Source organism: Alligator mississippiensis, chromosome 4, assembly GCF_030867095.1.
Source record: "Alligator mississippiensis isolate rAllMis1 chromosome 4, rAllMis1, whole genome shotgun sequence".
In the NCBI taxonomy this organism is placed as follows: Eukaryota; Metazoa; Chordata; order Crocodylia; family Alligatoridae; genus Alligator; species Alligator mississippiensis.
The window spans coordinates 130,992,700-131,016,951 of NC_081827.1; the positions used below are offsets into that span (position 1 = coordinate 130,992,700).

Here is a 24,252-nt window from a genome sequence, read left to right on the forward strand (position 1 = left end):
CCCATTGCCCAGCTCCCAGGAGTTGAGGCAGGAACCAGAAACCAAAAGAGGGAGAGGGAGCCTAAGGACCCCAGCTGCTGCAGCAGCAAAAAACATGTGGGAGGCAGTGGCTGGACAAGAGCCCCCAGACTGCATGTTAACTCTTTGCAGGCTGGATACAGCCCATGAGTCACCAGCTGGACAGCCCTGCTCTTGATAATTTGAAGAAACCCTTTAGTACAGGACTGTCTTTAGCACTTGTGATGTAGAGGTTAGGATTCTTTGGAAGGAACTGTCTTTGTGATTTTTTTTCCCCCTTTGATAGCATTTACATATTACTAGCACACATTGTTCTCATCCTTTTGTCACAGGCCATCCAGAAACTTGAGGGGGTGCCAAGACTGATTTTGCTCTGGAAAATCATTCACACACATTTGGTGTGAAGCTTGCTTTAGAATTTAAATTGTTGCCTCTCCCTTCAAGATTGTTGATTGGATAATGATATCACTGATTTCTGGGAGGCACAGAAGTTCTTATATGATTTATTTCAGAGGCGTAACAACACAGCCAGGAGCCCAGCGAAGCTGCCACATATGACTTTTGGTTGCCACTGCACAACGGGCATGATTGTACAGCTGCAGTGACAGATGTTTTTTTCTGACCTCTCTTCTCTCCCTCCCATGTGGTGCACAGGGCAGCTGCTGCAGTCAGCCTACTCTGGTTATGTCACTGCTTGTTCATTTGGATAATGAGAATCCAGTAAAGGAAGGAGACATCTTTTTCTTTGTTCAGGTACTAACTTTGCTGACCTTAGCATTCTGGCTAAATTAGCCAGGTTAGGAAAAACACTGTGGACCTGATCCTCAGCTAACAGAAACAATCAGCTTCGTTGACTGAGGTAGAATACTGCAGCATGGAAGCAGGGGAGAATGTCAGGTCCAGGGTAATTAGCATTTTTTTTTCAATTGTGCATTTTATTCAAAGTATGTCATCCTTATAAATCCTACATGTGGTTCTATCCGCTCTCTTTATTTGCACAAGTTAATTTCACATATTTCTAAATCCCATGCTGTGCGCAGCAAAGCTCAGGAGGGTGACAGAGCTCATTCTTGTCATAGACTACAACATACTTTTGATATACTCAAAGGGAGGCCTGTGCTGCCTCCATAATGCTCAAAATGCTGCCACAGAAAAATAAACCACACCTACCTACTCCCGCTTCCCATGTCCAAACCTGGAATGGAGGCGATTAGGATGCTACCCTGCTGCTGCTCTCAAGCCTGCCAGAGGCAGTCTTTAGGTCTGGAGTGCACAAAGCATCAGTGGGGGGAGGAGTAGTACTTTTCAGAGACGGTCTGAAGAGCCCCACGGAAACAATATAGATATACTCGTACTTAACGTCAGTTACCAATACAGCACAAAGCAGCCTTACCATGGAGGGAAAATCAGCCATTTACTATACAAATCCCCACTGCCTTTAAGTAGCAGTGATGCTAAAGTTGTATACCAATATACCTGTAATTATTTTTATGAGAGCCAAGTCTTACTTGCCTTATGTTAGGTGTTATCCATGATAGTCAGTGGAATTTAGCCCTATGTTTGTAGCTCTGATTTTCCTGTTTTCCAATACATTACATTCATTCACTCTCTTTGTATTGGACAGGGAGGTGAAATGGTAACTCAGATGTACAACTGGAAATGGTTCCAAAGAATTGACAAAGTGAAAAATAAGTCAGGCTTGCTTTAAGCTTCCCTCTGGTTCTGTCACATCCTGTATCTGGGTCTCCATTTCAGTGCCTTCTCTCTTTCTTCTCCATCTTAACAAATAAAGTTATAATAGTCTCCTTCATTCCTCACTAAGCATGGTCTCTGTCAGTAAAATAATGTACCAAAGATTTATAGGTTCATTTCATGAGAGGGACACGCTTTCATTTTCCCAGCAATGAATCATCTAATGTTTATTTTCCCATGCCTTGTACAAATCTTTACACTCACTGAGGTACACATCAATTAAAATGAAATTGTATTAAAATCAAAGATTTACTTCATTTAGCATGCCATGTTAAATGTTAGTCCCACATATTTGAATATGCCTCACAAATGTAGTGGTAGCAATGCTAGATGGTAAATTGCAGATTTCTGTTCTCTAAAATTCACAGCAAATATTTACATTGTTCTTCTGCCCCAAAGTGATGTGAGAGAACCTCTCTGAACTTTATTCCTTCACATTTTCTCTCCCTCTGCCTCTCATGCGTGCACACATGCACAGATTGCATACTGAGCTTATAAGTGCATAAATGTGCTATGGAGCAGTATAGCATCTGTATTTTGCAAAAAATATCTCTGTTGTTTCTGTCTCTCTCATCTGCAGCTGAGGAAGGGCATTTTGTGCCTCAAAGTTGTCTATCATCTCTTCCAGCTAGTTTGTCTAAGGATATTACTGAACAAACCTGGCTTTTCCCTTAGTCGCTCAACAATTAAGAAAAGTGCTTAATCAAAGCAGGATTACCTGTGCATTGTTACTTAAAGCAAAAAAAATGTAGAAAATGTATTGCATTTTAAAATTCCTGCAAATTTCAGTTGAATTTAGATTTTTTAAGTTAGTTGCACAAGTTTTACTTACTATTTCTGGCAGTACTTGCTATACAGTGATGGGTTTTGGTACCATGGCTAAATGTTTTTAAAAGATGGATGTTCTCTTCTGTTGAGAATCAGGGATTTGGAGCTGTTTTATAACCAGTCTATCTGAGATACAATATAATGAGTAATTTGTGATGACTGACGTGGTTCTCAAGGAAAATAAAATGAGATGTGCAAATAATAGACTTCCCTAGTTATTTAAAAGTAAGACATATCATGTTACTGGAGCTTTGGAGAGAGGGTTGACATCTTAAAAGTCTGATGTGACTATAGCACTTTGGTAAGAATGATGAAGTTTTATTTCAGGTGTTCAGTAAACAGTAAATAAAATGTGACAGAGACATGAGAAATAGGAACATGTTAGGAAAAAGAAAACAAAATTGACCATCCTTTTAAAGATATTAATTGCAGTCTGCAGCATATAAAACCAGGTTTAATTATATCTCAGTGGAATGTTGGAGTGACATATTTCTTCATCTTCAGTACATATCAGAAACTGTTTTCCATTTTGAACAGTGCGGTTTCTAAAAATGCTTAAAGCCATAACACACTGGTTTCATTTGAAACATATGGAAGATCATGAACATCATTCTTTCTGGAAAAATATTTTGATGATCAATTAAGTTTTTCAGATGTTTTTTTCCTATCAGATAACTCTTCAAGTATAAAAGCAAATGTCAGAAAGCAAGACTTAAAATGCCTCAGCTTAACCAATATGCCAAAACACTACCAAAATCCAGTCTACATTATACCACACACACATTCAGGCAAAAACTTCTTCAGTGAATTATCTGGATTTGCTTTTTATAAATAACCTTATGCACAATGAGTGGAAACATTTTCTAGGAGGTATCATTATCTAACTTGCAAGTGTTGAAAATGAGAGTCCCTTCTTACAAACATTAGTCAGGTGAGTCTTTTTGGTTATGTGAATAATCCTATTGAATTCAGGATAGAGGTCTTAATTTGAACAGAGATATTCATTCAAGTGATTGAAATAAGAAGTAGTGCAATTGCAATGCTGAAAAAGATAGAATAAAATGTAAAACAAAAATCTGAACTTAGCAGGGGAGTCAGGGATACAGCCTCGGAATCAGAACTTCCTAGACCTTAAATGCAGGAGGCTCTAAAGGCGCCCCACAAGCACACACATGCAGGGAACATGTTTCCTGTGGGACAAATATTTGTCCCCAGGCATGCCCCTGCATGTGCGCTCTATCACATGGCAAGGGGACCCAAGTGGGATAGGTGAGGCTGGGGCCAGCCAGCAGCCTTACCTGGTGTCCTGGGGGCCTCTCAGGGCAGCAGAGCTCCAAGCCAGGCATTTAGAGCCCAGCTGGCAGTCAGAGCATGACTCTGGCTGGCGAGGCTCTGGTTTCTGGCAGAGCATGCTTCTGCCACATGCTCCTTGCTGTTATCTTTAGCAGTGGTGGCTTTTGATGTCAGAATCTCCTCATGTCAAAAAAAAAAACTGCCACACTGCAACTTGGCAGCACAGCACACAGGTACATATGGACCACATGCAGTTTGAGGCTCTGCAAACCGCACATGCGTGGTTTTGGGGCTGTGCCCCAAACGAGAGAGGAACTGTGAAAACCCTCCCTGGTCATACCCAGTTCACTCTCCCTTTCAGCATCCATTTTGTGCCACTGAGTGACACAGGATACTGGGCAAGATGGACCTGTGGTCTGACCCAATTAATGGCAGTTGTTATGTTCTTATGTACTTCCTAGGATTAGCCTTCATTACATTTTATAGGAACGTAGATAAATATTAACATATAATTTGAATATACATCATATGGGTTTGTGAGTGTTTAAACTATACATACCACATCTCATACAAATAATGGCCATATCCATGTGATAAGTTTCATTTATCATGATTTATCATGCATTCTTGAGCACTTCAGCAGCATCTTGTATCATATTCCTTCCCCCCAGGATTTCTTTTAACAGTTCAAACCTCTAAGCAGTTTCAACTACCTGCCATTTATTTTTAATCAACTTAGCACAAAATATTTTTCCCCAAAATGAGATTTCTTTCCAAAATTACATTAGCCCAAGGCCAAGGATCCCTAGAACAATTCAGTTCTGCAACACTGACAGTTTTAGGGTGAAAAATTATAAGTTGGATACCTCTGTAGACTATGTCCATGTGCATTTCTGTATTATAGAGTAAAATTAATTCCCCAGTGTCTTGGACATTATGGAGTTACCTGTGCAAAGGGTATTTAGGGGGCTGCCAAATCTGAACAGTAGCATTTTTACCCACTGTACTTCAGATGAGAACATAAAGTGCAAGACAGACATGAATTGGCTTAAATAAATATGTGCATGGCTGTATGTGTATCTGTGTTGGATATCTGCACAGATCTAGCATTTACATCTTGCAAAGTATATTTTGGCAGGTGCTAAAATAAGTGTTCATTTTAATAACTATATACACTTTAGGTAGGTTTAAAATTGTCTATGATTTCTCTATGTGCGCAGTGTGCATTGGCTTATTTCATGCCAAATATCTTCAGTCTTAGTTAACTATGAGAATGGCAAAAATTGCACAACTGATTTGATTAGTTTTTAAAAAGTCTTTCCTTGGGCAGTAATTATTAGTTCTCTGTTATTTAGAAGAAGTAGTTCAGTTTCATTTACTTAACAGAAATAATTGAATCTTCTGATCCAGTAAAGTAGCTCACTTTGGATTCAGCTGGTTTTTAATTTAAAACCTATAGAATAAGAGACTTGTAATCTCACTAGTGGGGATTGCTTTACTTTAACGCAGTTCATAAACCACAGAGTGAAACAGCAGTCCCCAAGAGTGGTTTTCTCTTTATTTTTTTGCATTCACTTAAAAGTTTAATTTTATGAGAGACAGCTGATTTTAAGTTTAAAGTGCTTTTGTGTTTGCATTAACAAAAGAACTTGAAACTTCATCTGTAATCTGGTTGCTAGTCTCAGAGAGCAGCAACTGCAAGATGATTTGAAGATGTAAACACAGTTGGGTACTATGATGAGCCCCTTGGCAATATTCCAAGGCAAACACAAATAGATAACTAGTTTGGAGCAGATCTGCTTGGAACAGATCCTCAGCCAGTTAAAATGATCATAGCTCCATTGATTTTTGCTATCCTAGTTCACAAGACCTTTCATGTTCCCTACAGCTGCTTAATTAGCTCCACAGTAAACTTCTTGTGTCTACATGCGTGGCCGTATTAGGCAGCAGGGTAGTACTTGTAAATATAAGTACTATGCTGCTGTGGAGTTTTTTCATGTGCAGCAGCACACGTGTAGACTCTGACATAGCTGGCTGGGGCACGAGGGTGCTTCAGTGCCAGGGCTACCTGCTGGCTACCCTTGTGCCTCAGTCGGCTGCTCTGCAGCACATTGAGCCTGATGGGAGCAGACCCAGGCTGGCAAGCTGATCTCCCCCCTAGACCCCTTGCCAGCTGGGGCTGCACTGCCCTGGTTCAATGTGCTGTGGTCCTGGATACACATGGAAATGATGCACCTGGAAGCAATAAACTCCAGTGCAATACATACTAGAGTTTATTGCTCTGCATTCATTTCACATGTAGATGTGCTCAGTGGGTAGACTTAACTGCGGAGTAGACTAATTAGCTGTGGAGTAAAGTGTCATCATCTACAAGTGCAACGGTATTAGGCTGCAGTAAACTAATTAATGCTGAAATGACAGTGCTATCTTACTTTGGAGTAATTTATTGCAATTAACCACAGATGTAGATGCTTATCCTGGGCATAGATTGCACCCACTCAGCCCAGCCAGCAAGAGGCCAGACTCTGTCTGCTGCCTAGTCTTACGGCTCCACACTTTCAGCACCTTTGTGCCCCAACCAGCCCCTCCATCGCTTGAACCTGCCACCCGGAGCCTGGGCTGAGCACCCCTGGCTTAAATTGCTCCTCCCTGGTTCAAATTGTTGCTGTCCCAGGCACATGTGTAGATGCTGCACCCAGGAGTAGTTAAACTGTTCCAGAGTGTAAGGCTTCAAATTAATTGCACATGTAGACACACCCAGTATATTGCATTTCTTTTCCTTCCACAACGTGTTTGGACTTAAGAGTACATTACGTCACCCCTTCTTTTGAAGCAACAGTATATATTTTTCTTTTTTATATGATGCATCATATAATTATTTTTAAAATCTGTTTGTTATCTTTTAAAAAAAAATAATCATACCATCATAGAATAATAGGTCTGGCAGGGATCTCAGATGATCAGCTAGTCCAAGCCCCTGCTCAAGGCAGAATCATCCTTCTGCTTGAAAGCTTCTAAGGACAGAGATTCCACAGCTTCTCTAGGTACTCCCAGCCATATCAAGAGAATAATCAGAAGTTTTGTTGCAACAGTTTAAGAGTCAAGATTCCTACCTGCATCTGTAAGCTCCATTGAAGTCAATGGAGCTGAGCGACATGCTCCAGCCAAAGATCTGGCATGTCTTTCCCTTTTTTCAAAAGGTTATGCCAGAATCTCCAGGCAGCTGAGTGAACATCCTTGTGTACTTTATAACAAGACTGTAAGCTTCAGGTACTGAGAGTTTTATCGTAGCAACCAATTTTCACTGCCATGGTTAAGGGTAAAATTAAGATTTCAGAGCATTATTAACCAAATTGTTTTTAGTTCACTTCAAGTGGAAACTTGGTACACAAGGTATCAGAATATGAGCTTTTTTTATAGTGAGAAATAAGTTCAGCTGTTGCTTAATTGTAAGTGATAAAAATAATATACTTTATACAGATAAGTGTATTCTATTAATTTACTGGTTTTGGAAGCATTTATGCTCATTTAACTCAAACCAGCTTTCAGTTATCTAAAAAACAAAACAAAACTGGCAGACAGCTAGTCCATATGGTCTAATTACTCCTGGTATTTTGAAAGAGAAATGTAAACCTGGTGAGATGCTAAACTGAAAAGTGGCTTCTGTGAGGGCCTTTTTAAGGGATTTTTAAGGGATTTATGTGGCATCTCCCACATATCCCTAAATAGTATGGTCTTTTTCATCTAAAATAATCTGTGCAGTGGCTGGGCTGTGGAATTTTCTCAAGAGCCTTGTGCATTGCAGAAACAGATGCTGCTCTATATTTAAGGAAATATTCCCTCTCTATATATGTGGGTGACGTTCTGCTCTGTGCAGAGTGCCAATATGCATGGCTTAGGTAGGATGAATTTCATCTCAGTAAATGTTCCATGGAGGCCCTTAAGAATGAGGTCAGAGAACTATGGATAATCCTATGCCATAAAACATCCATATATGGGAAAAACCATTTCTTCTCCAGCTGACTGTTTGTTTGACAGTGAAGAGAAACTTCACAGGGGTCCATGTGTGGATGAATCTTCACCTTCAGATTGGCTTTCAGTTTATTTCTTTTTTATGTAACTTGCCCAGTGGACTGAGGCTGTGTGAGAGTAGTACCAGTCAATCTCCAGTCATCTTGCTCCTGTTTTTACTGTGTCACCTATCACCATGTGAAAGAGTGATTGAATATGAACTGAACTGCTTTACAATGTGTAATCTGGTAGATCTGAGTGTACTGTTAACTTTTATATTGAGGGTAGCAGTATTAAGGTAAGAAAATGGAGGATTAATTATTAAAAATTCAGGAGCTACACTGCTTGGACTCTATGACGTCTACTAGACTATGCCAAATTGAACACTGAATTTCTTGGCTTTTTTGACCTATTATTTTAGTTCAGCTTTAAAGTTAGGTGATTTTTTTTTTCTTTCTGTTGGCTGGGAGATTATCATTTGGCTCCCAGCAGAATGAAAGAATCTACTTCCACTTGGTCCTGGCATGTTTTAAATTCAGCATTTCATTATTTTTTCTCTTCACCTGTTATCTCCCTTTTCTTCTTCTAGTGATAAAATAGATTTCATTTTATTTTCCATTGTTTTATAACAGATTAATGTTTAGAAATGATCAATTCATATTAGTCACAGCACTGTCTGTCTTATTTCCAGTCAGAGATGTATGAAGCCCTTGACTAAACAAAGGGTGAATGATTTCACGTGTAACTGGAAATGGAAAAAATAATTACTGGCAAAAGGACCTATTCTGCATTCTGTAGTCTTTTTCTCCTGAAAACAGAATTTAGTTTCACAGAAACTTGCAAGTGACACCCCTGGTTACAGAGCAGAAATTTCAAAGTCAGTGGAGAAAAGATACTTTTGTGGTTAAGCATTGGACTGATACTCCGGGGATCTAAATTAAATAAACTGCTTTGCTACAGACTTGCTCTATGACATCAAGCAAGTCACTTAATAGTTTGTACCGTGGTTCCTTCTCTGCTAAGCTTTTGGATTCTGGGATATCTTGTGGCAAAGGCCTATAGGTCAATCAGACTTTGTGAGAAAAAAAGCGCTTATTATTTGAAAAGTCCTGTTTTTTAATGTCATTCAATATTCTATTGTTTTTGAATTATAAGTGAGAGTAACTAAAGGTATCTACCCTCTTTTGTGCAATGAATTATTCTGCATGACTTTATTATGTCTCCTTTGTACATCTTTTAACAAACATAAACAAACCTATTCTTCGTAGTTTTTCTTATGGGGAAGTTGTTCATGCCTGTAATCCTTCTCATCACCAACATCTGAGCCATGCCTGTATCTTTTCCTTAAACCCCATTCATGTTTGTGAAATATAAGGAAATGACTGCTATAGAAACCAAGAAACAAATGCTTTCCTGTCAATGATACTTAACCCAAAGGAATAGATAGCTTGTTTAACGTTCATTCTCTTTCAGGACAAATGTGAAAAGATAAGTGGTATCACAAGAGAATATTTTGGATTTCCTTTTAAACATGCATGTGGAACAGCCAAAAACATCAAAAGATGGGAGATTCTGAATCCCTTTGCAGCCTTCCCTGGGAAGAGAATAGAAGGTGGAGTTGGACAAGAGCAACAGAACTCATGCCTAGGCTTGAGGGACTTACTTGCCAAGAAGAGAGTAAAGAGCTAGACAGAGATGGCTAAAATACAACTAATGCAATTGTGGGGAGTGCTAGAATGCATCTGAAGGCTAATCATGCCAGGCAAGCACGGAAAATATTTGATGATGTTCATGGGGGAGTGGGGGGTAAATATGGAGTAACAAGAGAAAACTAAGAAATGGAAAATTTAGGATAAATAACAGGCAAGATTTCCATACTGCAAGATGTACTGGGCTAGAAATATTCTCCTGAGCCCCTTGGACATAGAAATGGAGCCTGATAGAGTTCCTGTATGAACACTGGCTAATACCTATTTATCTCCTTTAAGCCCCACGTCTCTATTTGAATCATAGAAAAATGTCAATATTATGCAGGTGATCACTCTAATTTATGCTTGATTATGATCCTTTTAACTACCCAGAGAAAATAGAGCATTTGCTTGCTTGAATGAGACACAAAAAATGCCTTTCAGTCAGAAAATCAGAAGGAAAACTTTGCATAAGTGGTTAGATGTGATGACCTGGGCATTGTTTTCATGGTGCTTCTGTTTCTAGTGAGGTAAACTCAGACTGTTACTCATTCATCTCTTTAATAGTATTCTACTGTCATAGAAAAGACCAATATTACTAATATGGCCCTGCAGACATTAGGCGCCAGGTGCCACAACTTTTATACGGAGGGGTAGTTCCTCTGAAGTCCCCATGAGTCATTAAGTAATAGCATCAGGATTTCACACTGGTATAAAATGTGCAGTTCTTACAGTGTACCAGGGTTCCAGAAGTTAAGGGATAATGCACTAATGAGAAAGCTGACAACTTCCATTTTTACATGACCTGGAATGATCATTGTGATTTATGTTTAGCTACTAAGCATGTATAGAAGTAGGAATGGGTCCTTTAAGTTAAGCAAATATATTAAATTAAAATATTAAATTTACATATATTAAATTAAAAATAACATTTCACCTATTCAGAGCTTATTGAAGAAGATTACATGCATGTCGCTTCGTTCCCCTGATCTGGTTCCCTTTTTGTCTAGTCTTTATCCATTGGTACATCTGCTAAGCAATTTGAGATGTATATCAGGGTATGAACATGAACCCTCAATTTTCACATAAATTATAGGTCAGATCTATATAATGTATCACAGTGCTAGTACGGTAAATAACATGTAAAACTATAAATTCTGTTCTATTTAAATGACAAAAGAATAGAAAACTTGGATTGCGCTCTTCCTCCTTCTAATAGTGGCTGCATAAAAGCAGCAGTGGTAAATAATAAAGTCAATAATATGTTTGACCACTTTTTAATGCCACTGTTGTAACAGAAATACACACTTCAAAGAAAACTAAAGTGCTAATGATTGCTAAGCAGGTCATTTATAGAAGGTTAAATTGGTTCAATTAGAATTTATTAGAAGGTTACTATAGGAATACAAAAAGATGTTAAAGGGTTAACCTGCAAGAGATTACATTGTAGTCAGTGTTCTGTTAAAGTTTGAATTAATTTTTCCCATGGGTTTTTCACATTCTAATTTTCAACTAAATGAGACATCTGTTTCAGAAAAGGAAAATTTGCTATGGTTGTCATAGCAACTATCATTCTGTAAGAAAATTATTCCAATGGTTACTTTAGAACAGAAAGAAAGAAATTCAGTACATAAAGCAGCATCTGATTGCTAGCACAAATTTTGATAATTCAGCCTTTTTTGGGTATAAGATTATTTGACCTGTCAAACTTGTTCATATATTTTTAACATAAGGTTAATTGTTTTGTAAACAAATTCACTTGCAGTATATTTTTCTCCCTAGAGCCTTAAATGTAGTCAATTGTTTTTCTATCGTAATAATAATAGCATTGAATTTCAATTGGATTTGAGAGGCACACATTCTTCATTCCAAAAAGGCAACACCTAAATCAAAATACATGGACAATCATAGACACTTAATGGCCTATGTATTTAATTCTCAGATGCATCTTCTTTGCACCTTTTGGTTTTTTAGGATTAGCAGATTTTTCTCTCTAAACATAGTATTTATTTTACATTTTGTAATGTGAACTAATTTGTAAAGAGATTATACTTTGACTGAGGAAAGGGGTTCCAGAAGCTCAGTGCCAGGTGTTAAATCTGTAACTTTCCTTTCTAGTTCTGTGATGGATGGAAATAGTAGCAGTTGTTGTCTTTGCATGATTTCCAGGCTGCAGAATTGCTAGTATGTATTGGGGGAATATTTTTCCTGTACAGAAAACTTTGATGGCGCTTTTGCAATAAAATTTCGCAAGAAGGAACTTGAAGATTTATAAAATTTCTCGGTGCTTGTAAAAATATTTTTACTTTTGTGTGTGTTGAGCACTGAAGTGTGTGATTTAAAAAAATAATAATATACAAAAACTAACATTATGCATTGAATCTGTTCTCAAGCTTTAGATTTTAACCAGAACTATTCCAGACATTTCTGTCATTCTTCAGATTGTCACAAAAGACCGCATAATGGGAAATCATACAAGTTCTAACATTTCCTGTTCACAAAAGAACAGCTCCAGCATGCATAACTCACCAAACCTTAACACAAGTGGGTATGTGCTGCAGTCACAAAGGGAGAGAGGGGAGGAGGAAAGTGTTCCTTGTCTTAATAAACAGATCATGCCTATTCACAAAGTGAAACACATTTGCAAGCGTATGTATACAATGGTCCTGGTAGAGACAAGCATCGATTTTTATTTATTTTTTTTCAGCTGTGGTATGATTTATAACTCTATGGATTTTAGCAAGATTAAATAGCCTTCTGTCAAGTTCTTTGACAGTCAAGGTTATTTCTTGTTTTATCTTGTATCTTTAAAGTAACTATCATTTCTATATTGATTTTGACCTTTTTCTTTTTGACAAATACTGATCTGTTTCCCCTCTATTTGTTTCTCAAAGAGCTGAGCAGCTGTGTTCCACTTTTCTACCCGGTTTTAGGACCATGATCATTGATTCTGTACTATATAGGTAAAGGGGAGCTAATCTCATGCCCATTACAATCAGTGGAAAGAGTCCTGTCGACTCCCAGAGGATTAATTAGAGCCAAGAATAGAGTGGATGGAAACTTATCAATTTGCCACAAATTGAAAGCCAAACTGCAATTTGTCACACTTGTACTTTTTTCATATTTGTATTGTGCCCATGTTTTTGCAAGTGAAAATTTACTTGTGAAAAACTGGTTTGGGCCTGTAACTGAATGAAGTGGTGACAAAATCAAATGCACTAGTCTTCTTAACATTTTGCAGGGTTAAACAAAGGAGGGTGGCTACCATTCACATTTTGGACTTTGGACTTTTGTTTTTTTTAAAGCATCAGGCCAAACTTCTATAAACTGTTGGTGGTACTTATAGTGACCTCCATTGTCAAAATATCTAAGCATCTCACAATCTTTCAGGTGTTTATCTTCACAGAACCCTCTTGAGGCACAGAATAATTTTTATTCCCATGTTAATAGGTCATGAATCAAGGCACTGAAAAACTGAAAGCAGGATACTGTTTCACCTAGTGGATACCCAATTGCAGCTTGCCACCAACTCTGAGTTACATGACTGAAGTGTAGAAGTGGTTCTCTTAACCCCCCGGGGTGCATATAAGTACCAGCAATAGGATTATCCTCCAGAGACATACAGATATCTAATATTCTGATAATGGAGGCACTTGCATGTCCAGTGGACATAACAGAATTGCTTCTGTACTTAGGGCAGGTAACTCTGTCACATGCTACACTTTGGTCATTTAGGATGTGAAATAGAATCCCGCCTTAAGGATCAAGGACACATTGGAAGTCTGTGGAAGAGAAGAGGATTCAACATGAGGCTCAAAGTAGGTGAGAATCCCCCCACCCTTCCCTTCTGTGCTCAGAGAAATGTCCTTCCCTCACCTGTGCCTGCCGCTGCCGCTTTCCCCACTGTCCAGGCAGTGAGGGAAGATTCAGAGACTCCTGACTGCTCCAGTTGGGATGTGCCAGGGCTGAAATCACCTAGGAAAGCAGCAGCAGCAGCAGTGCCTCCCTGTACCTGTTTTCAGAGGGACAGACAGGGTGGGGAAACCCACACCCTGACCCATGGCAATTGCCATTCTTACTGTACCAGCTGAGCCCAGCCTCCACACACCCTAGCTGGAGCAGGAAGAAGCAGCTCTGAATCTTCCCCTCCCTCTAGGACAGCAGGAAAAGCAGCAGTGATGAGCAAGGGAAAGGGAGGGGAGGGGATGTGACTAAGCATAGGGGGAAGGAAGATTCTTACCTGCTTTGGGGATTGTAAAAAGTCCTCGGGAACTTCTTCACTATGGTTTGCTCACAGGAGCAGATGGGGAGTGCAGGGCTGCTGCTCCTGAACCCTTCCCTCTTTGCCATATCTTGGATTCACCAGTGGTTGAGATAGACTTAGACAAGCTTTCAAATGCAATGAAGAAGACACTGCATTTGACAGCTTGCCTAAGTCTATCCCTAGCATGTAGTTGGTTCAATAAAAGACATCACTCACAACAATTTTTGCCTCTAGTAGTGGGAGGATAAGAAACCATAGACCTCAAAGATGCATGGTACTTCTCACAGGGAGAGCTTGTGGTGAACTAGATTTCACCATAAAGTTCTGATTTGAAATTCACCATTAATGTTTGATTTTCCATTCAGAAAGAGGCCTTGGCAGGTTGTTTTTTTTTACCTCAACTGGTTGTCCAACTGATCCTTTTCCATGTCAGCAAATCTTATAACGAGTCCCTGCTCTTGTTAACCTTCATCCTGCTCTCACCTTTATGCTTCCAAATGGGAATGGACTGAGCCAAAAGTGATTTATTCCCATTTCCAACACCAGCAGTAATAATCTCCATTTAGATTTCCATTCAGAAACCTGTAAGTGAGCCATGGGAGCATGTTGTGGAGAACTTTCAGATGGGCTTATAGCCCTCTTCAGTCATTTAGATTTAGAGAAACTAGTCTTCTGTTGTCTCTGGAAGGAAGGAAAACATTTCTAAGAAGCTCTTCCTGCCTGAGATAGGGTTTTGAGACTAAAGTTTGCCTTCCCCTGCAAGATAGCCTTTGCTTCTTAATTTCTTAATATGTAATGTGCTTTCAGTTTATTTTTAATATACACATCTAAAAGCATTTGAAAAGCAAACATCAAAAATGCATCCTTACAAAGATTGCAGACATGTTAATTTCTAAAATGCTAGTCAAGCATCAGGAAGGGAAGGGGATAAATGAAAGCTTCACAGCAATATTGTTCTTTTGTCTTTGCCATATATGATGCAAAGAGTAGTTCAGAGAATTTGTTTAAAAGAAATCTCGCTTTTTTGATGCAGCCAGAAGTGTAAAGCTTTCTTCAACAAAGTAACATCTCAAAGGGAACACTGGTTGATGTGTATGTATTTATAAACACCAAGGATGCAATTATCATAAACCTTATTAAATCACAGCAGCCCATTTACTGTTATCCATATATGGATATGCCCAGAATACCAGTCAATCCAACTCCCCCCACCTCCCAAATAAGCCAAACCTCCGCCCCAAAAAACTGAAGCCAAATGCTCATTTTATAACTTAGAACATCACCAGCAAGTCATAATTTTCTACTGTAATATCATTACCATGAAATACAGCTTTTTACTCAATTGGATTGTAATATACAAATGAATTATATTCTTCCTGGCTGTGCTATAGTCCCACCATTCAACAATGTGCTGTTCTATAAATAACAAAAATGTTTAAGAATATCTAAATTCTCATCTCATAACAGATCTTGAATATATAAAGTCTTATTTAAAAAGCAATTACCATAATGGAGAACTGAATAAAATTGTACACATTTAATTTAATGCACATTTTTGCTCTGATGTTATGCTTCCAATATTAAACAATATAAAACAGGATCTGTACATGTGCTGGCCTATCTCCATACTAGGTCAGGTCCAAGTGGGACTACAGCAGTGATATTTATGTACATGCATCTAGCTTCATGTATAGATATCAAGGTATTCAAGCTCCTGTAGCAGTAACCTGTCAATCTAATTAGAGGAATCCAGCAATTATTTCACTATATGCTGCCTATTTAAGCCAATAAGAAGCTTGTTGATTTTCCACACGCATTAAATAATGATGACTGTGTGTAGAGATGGTTTTGTTGTACATAGAGGAAAGAAACTTAATGCCATTTGTGTCTCCAAATTCCATAATAGTAGAGGATCAGTCTCCATTTTTAATTAAATAACCAATACATATGAGTAACACTGAAGACATTCTCCTCCTCTTTTGGCAGGCAACCTTGGTTTTATGGCTGGGGCTTTAATCTTCCACGAGGCCAAGCACTATTAGAGAAATGGAACCTTATTCCAGATGGAATAGATATTCTTATAACACATGGACCACCTCTCGGTAAGAAAACATTAGCACTTTTATCTACATATTTCAGATAATGATACAGTAACTGTGTGCTATCCACAGATGTCAAAAGCAAAACTGCCAGTGATTTCAGCGGGGCAGGGTTTCTCATTTCACTTTTTGCAATCACTATTACAGAAGCTGTGATATAGAATACTAAGGTTGGAAGGGCCTTAAGGGGTCATCTAGTTCAGTGCTCTCTTTATATTCATTTATGAGCTTGATTTCTACTCTTAATTTCCCTGATTGCTAGATGTTTGTACTTCCGCATTATAGACCGACTCTCGCCTGCCACATCTTGATTTAATTTTTATTATTGGTCAGGAGGTGTTATCAATGCAGTAGGACTCTGGCAATACAACTAGATTTGTATCTGTGTGACACCCTCTATTCTAGCTCCCTCAGACGACACCCAAGATTTTTAATCATCTACAGAATCCAATTTATATATGCTTGATCAGCTCTATTTATTTTTAACTTTTCTTTTTATTTATCACTGCTACTATTAATTAATGTCCATACAATGTCTGTCTCTTTCCACTGTTTTACATACTTTTGTTTCTATCTTCAGAAAACTCTTTGTTGCATTTATTCAACATCACAACAACATGAACACAACAAGGCAAAGTCCAATTCAGAACTATTTATATTTTTGCTTTTATTGGCCAAGGTACTGCTTTCAGTCTCTTCTTTTCTTCTTCTTTTTTTTTGTGGGGAGGTATTATCTCAGTGAGTTCTTCTGTATGCCTTTGCCTCCTGCCCGTCTTCGCATGCCGCCCCATGCCTTCCCAGGTCCCTCTATCTTAAAAGTACAACTACTCCAAAACTGGTGTTCTCCCACTGCAAACTTTTTTTACCCTTCCCTGGACCTTATTTATAGCTAGTCCGTCTTCACACATCCTCCCCCTTAAGATGCTGTCAGGCACCTTTTTTCGTTGCAGCCCTTCCATGTGTTCATCTGTTGTGATGTGAGGCTTCTTTGGAGAACTTTTGGTTGGATGACACCGAGAAAGGAAGTCAGCAACCACATTGGCACAGCCAGGCCTAAATTCAATATCAAAATAAAAGGGTTGTAAGGCAAGGGCCCAATGAGTGATCGGTCTGAGTATTTAGCCACTTTAAAGAGGCATGATCTGTTATTAATGTGAACTTGCACCCTAAAAGGTAGTAGTGGAAATATTCCACCCCACCCCCCACATTTGATGGCCAGACACTAATGTTTGATTGTGGCGTACCTTTTTTCCTGGGGCTGTAACTTCCAACTGGCATAGGCGATAGGATGCTCCACTCTGTCCATCTCTTGTATCAATACCACACCTATGGCTTTGTTGGATGCATCTGTCTGTAGGACAAAAGGACAGTTGAAGTTGGGAGTGTGAAATACCACATCTTTACATAAGGCCTGTTGTGTTTTTTGGAAAGCTTCCACCTGTTCCTCGCTCCACCTAAGGGGTCCATTTCCTCTTCCCTTCAGCAAGTTAGTTAACGGTGCTGTCACTTCAGCAAAATGTGGAATGAACCAGCGATAATAACTGGCTAATCGTAGGAAGACACGCATTTGGTTCTTTGTTTGGGGTGGTTTATAGTCTCAAATAGCCTCTATCTTGTCCATTAGAGGACTAACATGCCTCTGTCCTACCCTGAAACCTAAATACTTAGTTTCGCTTTCCCGAGTGCACATTTTCTTGGATTTGCCATCAGACCAGTTGATCATAATTTGTGTAAGACTTCCTGAAGGGCTTCTTAGCGTTGCGTCCAGTCCTTGGTATAAATAATGATGTCATCTATGTATGCTGTGGCATAATATTGGTGTGGGGCTAAGACCCAATCAATCAGCCATTAGAACATGGCTGCGGCTCCATGTAAGCCAAACAGCATACGTTTAAATTCATACGACCCCCACGGAGTACTGAAAGCGTTTTTTGCTTGATCCTCTTTCTGCACAGGTATTTACCAATACCCTTTAGTCAAACCCAGTGTGGATATGAATTTCACCTGTCTAACTCTCTCTAATAATTCATTAATTTGAGGCATAGGGAAAGCATCGAATTTTAAGATCACATTCAATTTTCTGAAGTCTACACACAACTGTAAAGTACCATCTCGCTTGGCCAATTCTGACTGGATGGTAGATTGAAACAGATCTTCTTCCTCTTCAGCTTCTCTGAAGTGTGCGCTGGTTGATAAACTCTCTATGTCAAATCCGTCTGCATCCATTGGAACCTCTGTCTCTTCTCCTGTGAGACCCTCCTGTATTCTCACTGTGTCCAGTACCTGATAGATTTTGGCCCAGTCTCGGCTCAGTATGAGTGGATAAGGAAGATCCTTTGCTAAGCCTACGGGCATCTCCTTTGCCCTACTGAGAACTTCGACCAGATATTTTTTTTGTGGATATGTCGAAGGTTGTCCATGCATACATATCATCCATACAGCATCTGCTTTCGGTGCCCACTCTTGAGAAGGCAGATCTGTCCAAATCAGGGTCTGTGTACAACCAGTATCTACAATTGACTGCATCTTTTTCCTCTGATCCGTGCCCCAACTGCGGGTTTCTCTTTTGGTCCTTCACAACCAAATTTCCTGATGCTGCAATCCATCATCTCAGTCAGTCCATTATATTTAGTATCATTTCATGGTGTCCAGGTGTCAAATGTTGAAGTAGAATCTGTGGAGATTTATCTTCTTTTTTCTTCATATGAAATGCCTGTTGATACCTCTCTGGATTAATGTCTAAGCGATACGTAATTTCTTTTTTCACCTTGTCATAATCCATCGCTTCTCCCCATGGCATAGCTTGATAAGCCACTTGGGCCTTTCCTATCAAGAGCACTCCTAGCTGACCGGCCCACCAACTATGATCCAACCCTGAGGACAATGCAGCCCTCTCAAAACTCTCTAACAGTGCCTATGGATCATCTTGGGGTGTCATTTTGAGAACTTTTACTTCAACTTGGTTCTGCTGGGTCAACACTTGTTGCTGGAGCCATTTTTCCTCGAGTGCAATTTGGCAAGCCACTTGTTGCTGCTGGAGTAGTTGGCCCACCAAATGCAACATTTGTTGTAGAGGTTCAGGACTTCCCATGGTGCCTGGTTGCATCTCTATATTTTTTCTTTTTTGCAGGCTGTTGTCAGATTCCTGGCCAATACACCACTGTGGGTTTCTCTTTATAATTTATGAGCTTGATTTTTACTCTTATCTCCCTGATTGCTGGATGTTTGTACTTCCGCATTATAGACCAACTCTCGCCTGCCATGGCTTGATCTAATTTTTATTATCGGTCGGGAGGTGTTATCAACACAGTAGGACACCAGCAATACGACTAGATTTGCATCTGCGTGACACCCTCTATTCTAGCTCCCTCAGACAATGCCCAAGACTTAATCATCAACGGAATCCAATTCGTATATGGTTGATCAACTGTCTTTATTATTAACTTTTCTTTTTATTTATCATCTTTATTTGAAAGACCGATGAGCATCCGCAGCTCCCTTCTTCTCACAGTTTCTATTTCTGTACCTTTATTCATCTGAGCGATCAACACACCACCCTACTTCTTCAGGGACTCCAGACTCTCTCCTCTGGACATGTCCTTTCTCGGGCAGAACCGTCTGCTGGGACTTCTCTGTCTTGGACTCCTTCTTCTGAACCTGTGCTCTGTTCTCTCTCTCTTTCCACGCTGCCCTGCGCCTTCCTGGGTCCCTTTATCTTAAAGGTACAGCTACTCCGAAACCAGCGTTCTCCCGGTGCAAACTTTTCTTCCATTCCCTGGATGTTATTTATAACTAGTCCCTCTTCACAGCTATCCACAGATGTCAAAAGCAAAGCTGCCAGTGATTTCAGTGGGGCAGGATTTCTCATTTCACTATTTGCAATCACTATGACAGAAGCTGTGATATAGAATCCTAGGGTTGGAAGGGCCTTAAGGGGTCATCTAGTTCAGTGCCCTGTACAAATGCAGGATACTCTGGTCTTAACCATCCAAGACAGATGCTTCTTTAGGCTATTCCCAAAAACTTCCAATGAAGGAGATTCCTTAATGTCCCTTAGCAGGAGTAAAATAGTTTATCTTAATGTATGTGATAAAGAAAAATGACTGATTCACCTATGCCTCACTTCAGTTTCACACAGAGGTTAGTTAAACCATTATGGAGGGATGAAATGATGAATCAGGCCCACTATGCCTTTGCAGTTAGAGGTTCTGATTCTACATGTCTTGTGCATCCAAAGGTTTGACTGACATAAATCAGTTCCTCATCTCCTTTCTTGCCTCTAAGTATGACTCCTCTTATTTTTTTCTTTTGTATTTTTTTGTCTATGGGTTTTGTTCTCCTCCACCATATATCCAGAGCTGAACACTTTCTCCTTCAACATGTGTCACCTCTTCCTCTTCTCTCACACACACACACACACACACATATGGCTACAGTCGTGTTATCCATTCTTTGGAGAGGTCCAGTGACTTACCTATCAGTGATACAGTACAATTGCCTGGACAGACCATCAAGAAACAGTCCCACTTTTTTTTTTTGCTTAAGTATACAAATATGAATGACAGCAAACATACTGGAATATGGGTGTAGCTATTATAAGTCAGAATGATACGATTTTAGAACATTTGAAATATTTTGAATGCCACATTTCCATCTGATGGACCGTGAAGTAAATCCATGCTGTGTTAATTCCACAGAATGTCCCTGTATCCAGTGCTTATCATTCAATTGTCAACATATATCTGAATATTTGCTGTCTTTCTTTTTTTATCTTCATCCATCCTCCAGAGATTTTAGAAATTTTGCTAAGTTTCTTTTTCTGTTTTTCCCTCTATATTGATGTATATATAGACAGCTTATATTCAGTACTGAATACATTGCAACTTTTTATGATCTGGATTGTAATATTTATCGACTTGAAATGTTACCCACCTTATACAGATATTTTAGAAGACACCCCAAAGGAAATTGGGTGTCTTTTTACTCTTTTGCCTGGCTTTGTGTGAGGCCATATTGTAAGGGAAGGAAAAAGTGGGGAGATGTTGGGAACAAATTCACCTTTTGGGGGTTTTTTTCTTGCATGGTTGTTCAAATTCTACCATCCATTTTTCTCCTATACCCCCCACCTCGCTTCAGCCAAGCAAACAAGTCAGACTACTCCACTGGTGTTATGTAACCAACCAATTTAAAACTGCCAAAGTGGTCTAGGAGAACAAATCCCATTGACTTTTCATGTGCTTTTGAAAATCCTATGGTGAGAGTCATTCTTTTTCTTCATTATTTGTATTGTGAAAGGGCCAGCAGCTTCAGTCTAGGATTGGTTAGGCATTGTGCCAGGCAGTCCTATATATGTAATGAGTAAACAGCAGGCCTGTGTGAAGCAGCTAGTATTTGCTTTGGATTCGGCTGATTTGGAGGACAGTGATTCGATGTGGTGATTCAAATTACTGTCCCGAATCGATTTGGACAAATCTGATTCGGAGATTCGGCTACCGCCGAATCAGCCAAATCTCCAAATCAAACAGGCCCCATCCCTCGCCTGCTCAATGGCTGCCCCATCCAGCCCCAGCATCCTGACACTTAAAAAACAAAACAAAAAAAAAAAAAGCCCCGCACTCACTGGTTCCTGCCGAGGGGAGGGGAGGAGATTCCCACAGCCCCCCACTGCCCCACGCTGTGTGGGGAGGAGTCTCTGTCATGAGCCTTCAGAAGCCCCGAGGCCTCTGCAGTAGCTGGTGAGAATGGGGCTTTTTTTTTTTTTTTTTAAAGCATCAGAATGCTGGGGCTGGGTGGGACAGCCATTGACAGGGCTGGGAGAGTGGGCAGGAGTCAGGGAGTGTTCAGAGGGGCTGGGGAGCAGACGGGATGGGGCCTGGCATGGGTCCCCACATGGTCTCCTGCCCCCTTCTCCAGCCTCCCCTCCGGCCTCCTGCTTACGGGCACAGAGCCCGGGTCGAGCTCCCTACAGCGGCAAGTAGGGACTTCCTGAATCGCTGAATCTCTGAATCTTCTCCAAATCGTTTTTTTAATTGATTCAGAGGCTTCAAATTGATTTGGACCTTTTTATTGGTTTCCCACTTTGATTCAGATTTGGAAATACGGCCACTGAATTGGGCCGACTCTCCTCTGAATTGAATCAGCAGCTGAAGCTTCGCACCGCTCCAGTAATTCAGGAACTGCTTACAATTTTTGTCAGTCTTTGTACACAGGCATCCTATTAATGAGGGTATACCATATATTCATAATTTGTTTTATCAACTAGTATATAAGAAGCTTACCTTTGATAATATGGGTATAGTGTACTGTGTTTGTTTCTACGATAACATATTTCTTATTTTTCTTTTGTGTTTATGTTCATTCCTTTTATTTTCTTTTTTTGTTTTAAAAGTTTCTTTGCCTGATCTGCAAAGAATTAATTTGATTTCTCTTCAAAAGTTCTCTCTTTTGTCTTTTTCCATTTTTTTTTTTTTGGTTAAAAATTAATTTAAACTTTAAGTCTTTATCTGTTGTTGTCTGCTTGATTGTCTGTGACAAAGATTTATACTTTCTTGACAGTTGCAGAAACCTGTTTCATGTAACCAAACATTAAAAAAACCTAAGATGAACTCTAATTGTTAGCTAGGTATAATCAATTATTCTTAGTTTGTGTAGTCAGGTGTATATAATAAGCTGCAAACATATGGGAAGGCTTCAGAAGGGTGATAAAGCATGTAAACAAAAACATGTTCAACATAAATAATGCTTAATTTAATGGAGAAGTTAATTTCATAGATTTTTGTTTGTAAAGTTTTTGTAGTGGAAATCCTTTTGCCTTTATGTTCACCACAGACGTTTTGACAATTAACTGTTTCAAATCACTGAAATGACAAAAGCCTAGGGTATAAAGTCTTTACTGTGGAAAAGAGGATAAACTGGATTTTGCAAGATATAATTTCTGAAATCCTTTTGATGTCTTAAATAAGTGTTTTTGTTAGTACATACCAGGCATTTTAAACTGCCTTGGAGGGAAAAAAATGACCAGCAGAATCAGTTGTCAGAGTTCAGCAGTGATCATCTATGTCTCTAATTAAATTGCATTTAGATTGTCTGCTGAAAATGCTGGAGAGTCTGTTTTCAAAAGTGCCTAAGTGACTTAGTAGCCGAAACCACATTTTCAAAAGTGCCTAAGTGATTTAGTAGCCGAAACCACATTTTCAAAACTGCCTAAGTTATTTTGGAACCCAAGTCCCATTTTCAAAACTGACTTTCAAAGAGAATTGAGCCCCTCAGCACCAAGGCATTTTGAAAAAAATAGTTTTAGTTTTGTGTGTCACATAGGCACTTTTGAAAATTGTATTATTAGTCATAAAATGTACTGAGCCCAGGTTTTGTTTCGTGTATAATCAAGTACTAAATAAATGTGCAGTAACCAGAGTTACTGTGCAGTAGCTCCAGCGGATGTCTTTTAAATAAAGCTACTGCGCTATTAGCGTCTCGTGTAGATGTGCCCACTGTTAGCATTCTGGTGTCACTGAAGTTAACAGTTTAACTTGAATCTACCAATTTGCATCTGGCTCTTGTGCCATCGTTTGAAACATAGGTACTCTTGTATGTACCACAGTTATCTCAGCAAGGTTGACAACCCAAAGCATTTTTTTACTGGCAATCTGCAAACATTCACTGTTAATAGATTAGTTTATGTCTATGTATCAGAAATTCAGAGATACCTGAAATCCAGAGGTTACTTGGAATATTCAATTCATAAAGATATGCCTGTAATTTACTTCTTTTCTCCTGTTTTAACTCCCTGTTGTTCATCTTTTTCTTCAAAGGTTTTCTAGATTGGGTTCCTAAGAAGATGCAAAGAGTAGGATGTGTGGAGCTGCTGAACACAGTCCAAAGACGAATACAGCCTAGGCTTCATGTTTTTGGACATATCCATGAAGGTCAGTGTGATTGTTTCCGTGTATTTTTTTAAAACTAGCTACACACAAGTTACTTCATTATTTGGCCAGTATTGTCAAAAGTTAGTGTTTGGCAACTATATGCCTGGACACATCTGAAAGTCAAGCCACTTGTTTAGCTACAGAAATGCTGATGGAGGTTTGCAGCTTGTACCCATGTTTGAATAGGGGTCTCAACTTCTTTCAGTTTCCTCCTCTGGAAAATGGAGAGAATACCTACCTCGATAGGAACTGTTGATGCATTTGTTTTAAAACAAGACACAATTCTAATATTTAAAGCACATGACTACAAGTCCGAGTTAATAGATTTTGCTTTTGGCTTTTTACTGAGCCACTGTGTTACACTAGAAAAATGG

At 39.3% G+C, this 24,252-nt stretch overlaps 1 protein-coding gene across 13 annotated transcripts in view; it reads left to right on the forward strand.

Moving 5' to 3' along the window:
- The window catches only part of MPPED1 (metallophosphoesterase domain containing 1), a 94,074-nt gene that overhangs the window by 61,660 nt on the left and 8,162 nt on the right, over positions 1 to 24,252 (forward strand). For all 13 annotated transcript variants that reach the window (XR_002092020.2, XM_059726632.1, XM_059726634.1 and 10 more), the window contains 2 exons: positions 15,841 to 15,956; positions 23,765 to 23,878. Coding sequence is in view for 12 of the 13 variants with exons in the window: in XM_059726632.1 (XP_059582615.1) it covers positions 15,841 to 15,956; positions 23,765 to 23,878 (230 nt within the window). In the remaining variant the exon portion in view is untranslated. The remainder of the gene's footprint in view (positions 1 to 15,840; positions 15,957 to 23,764; positions 23,879 to 24,252) is intronic.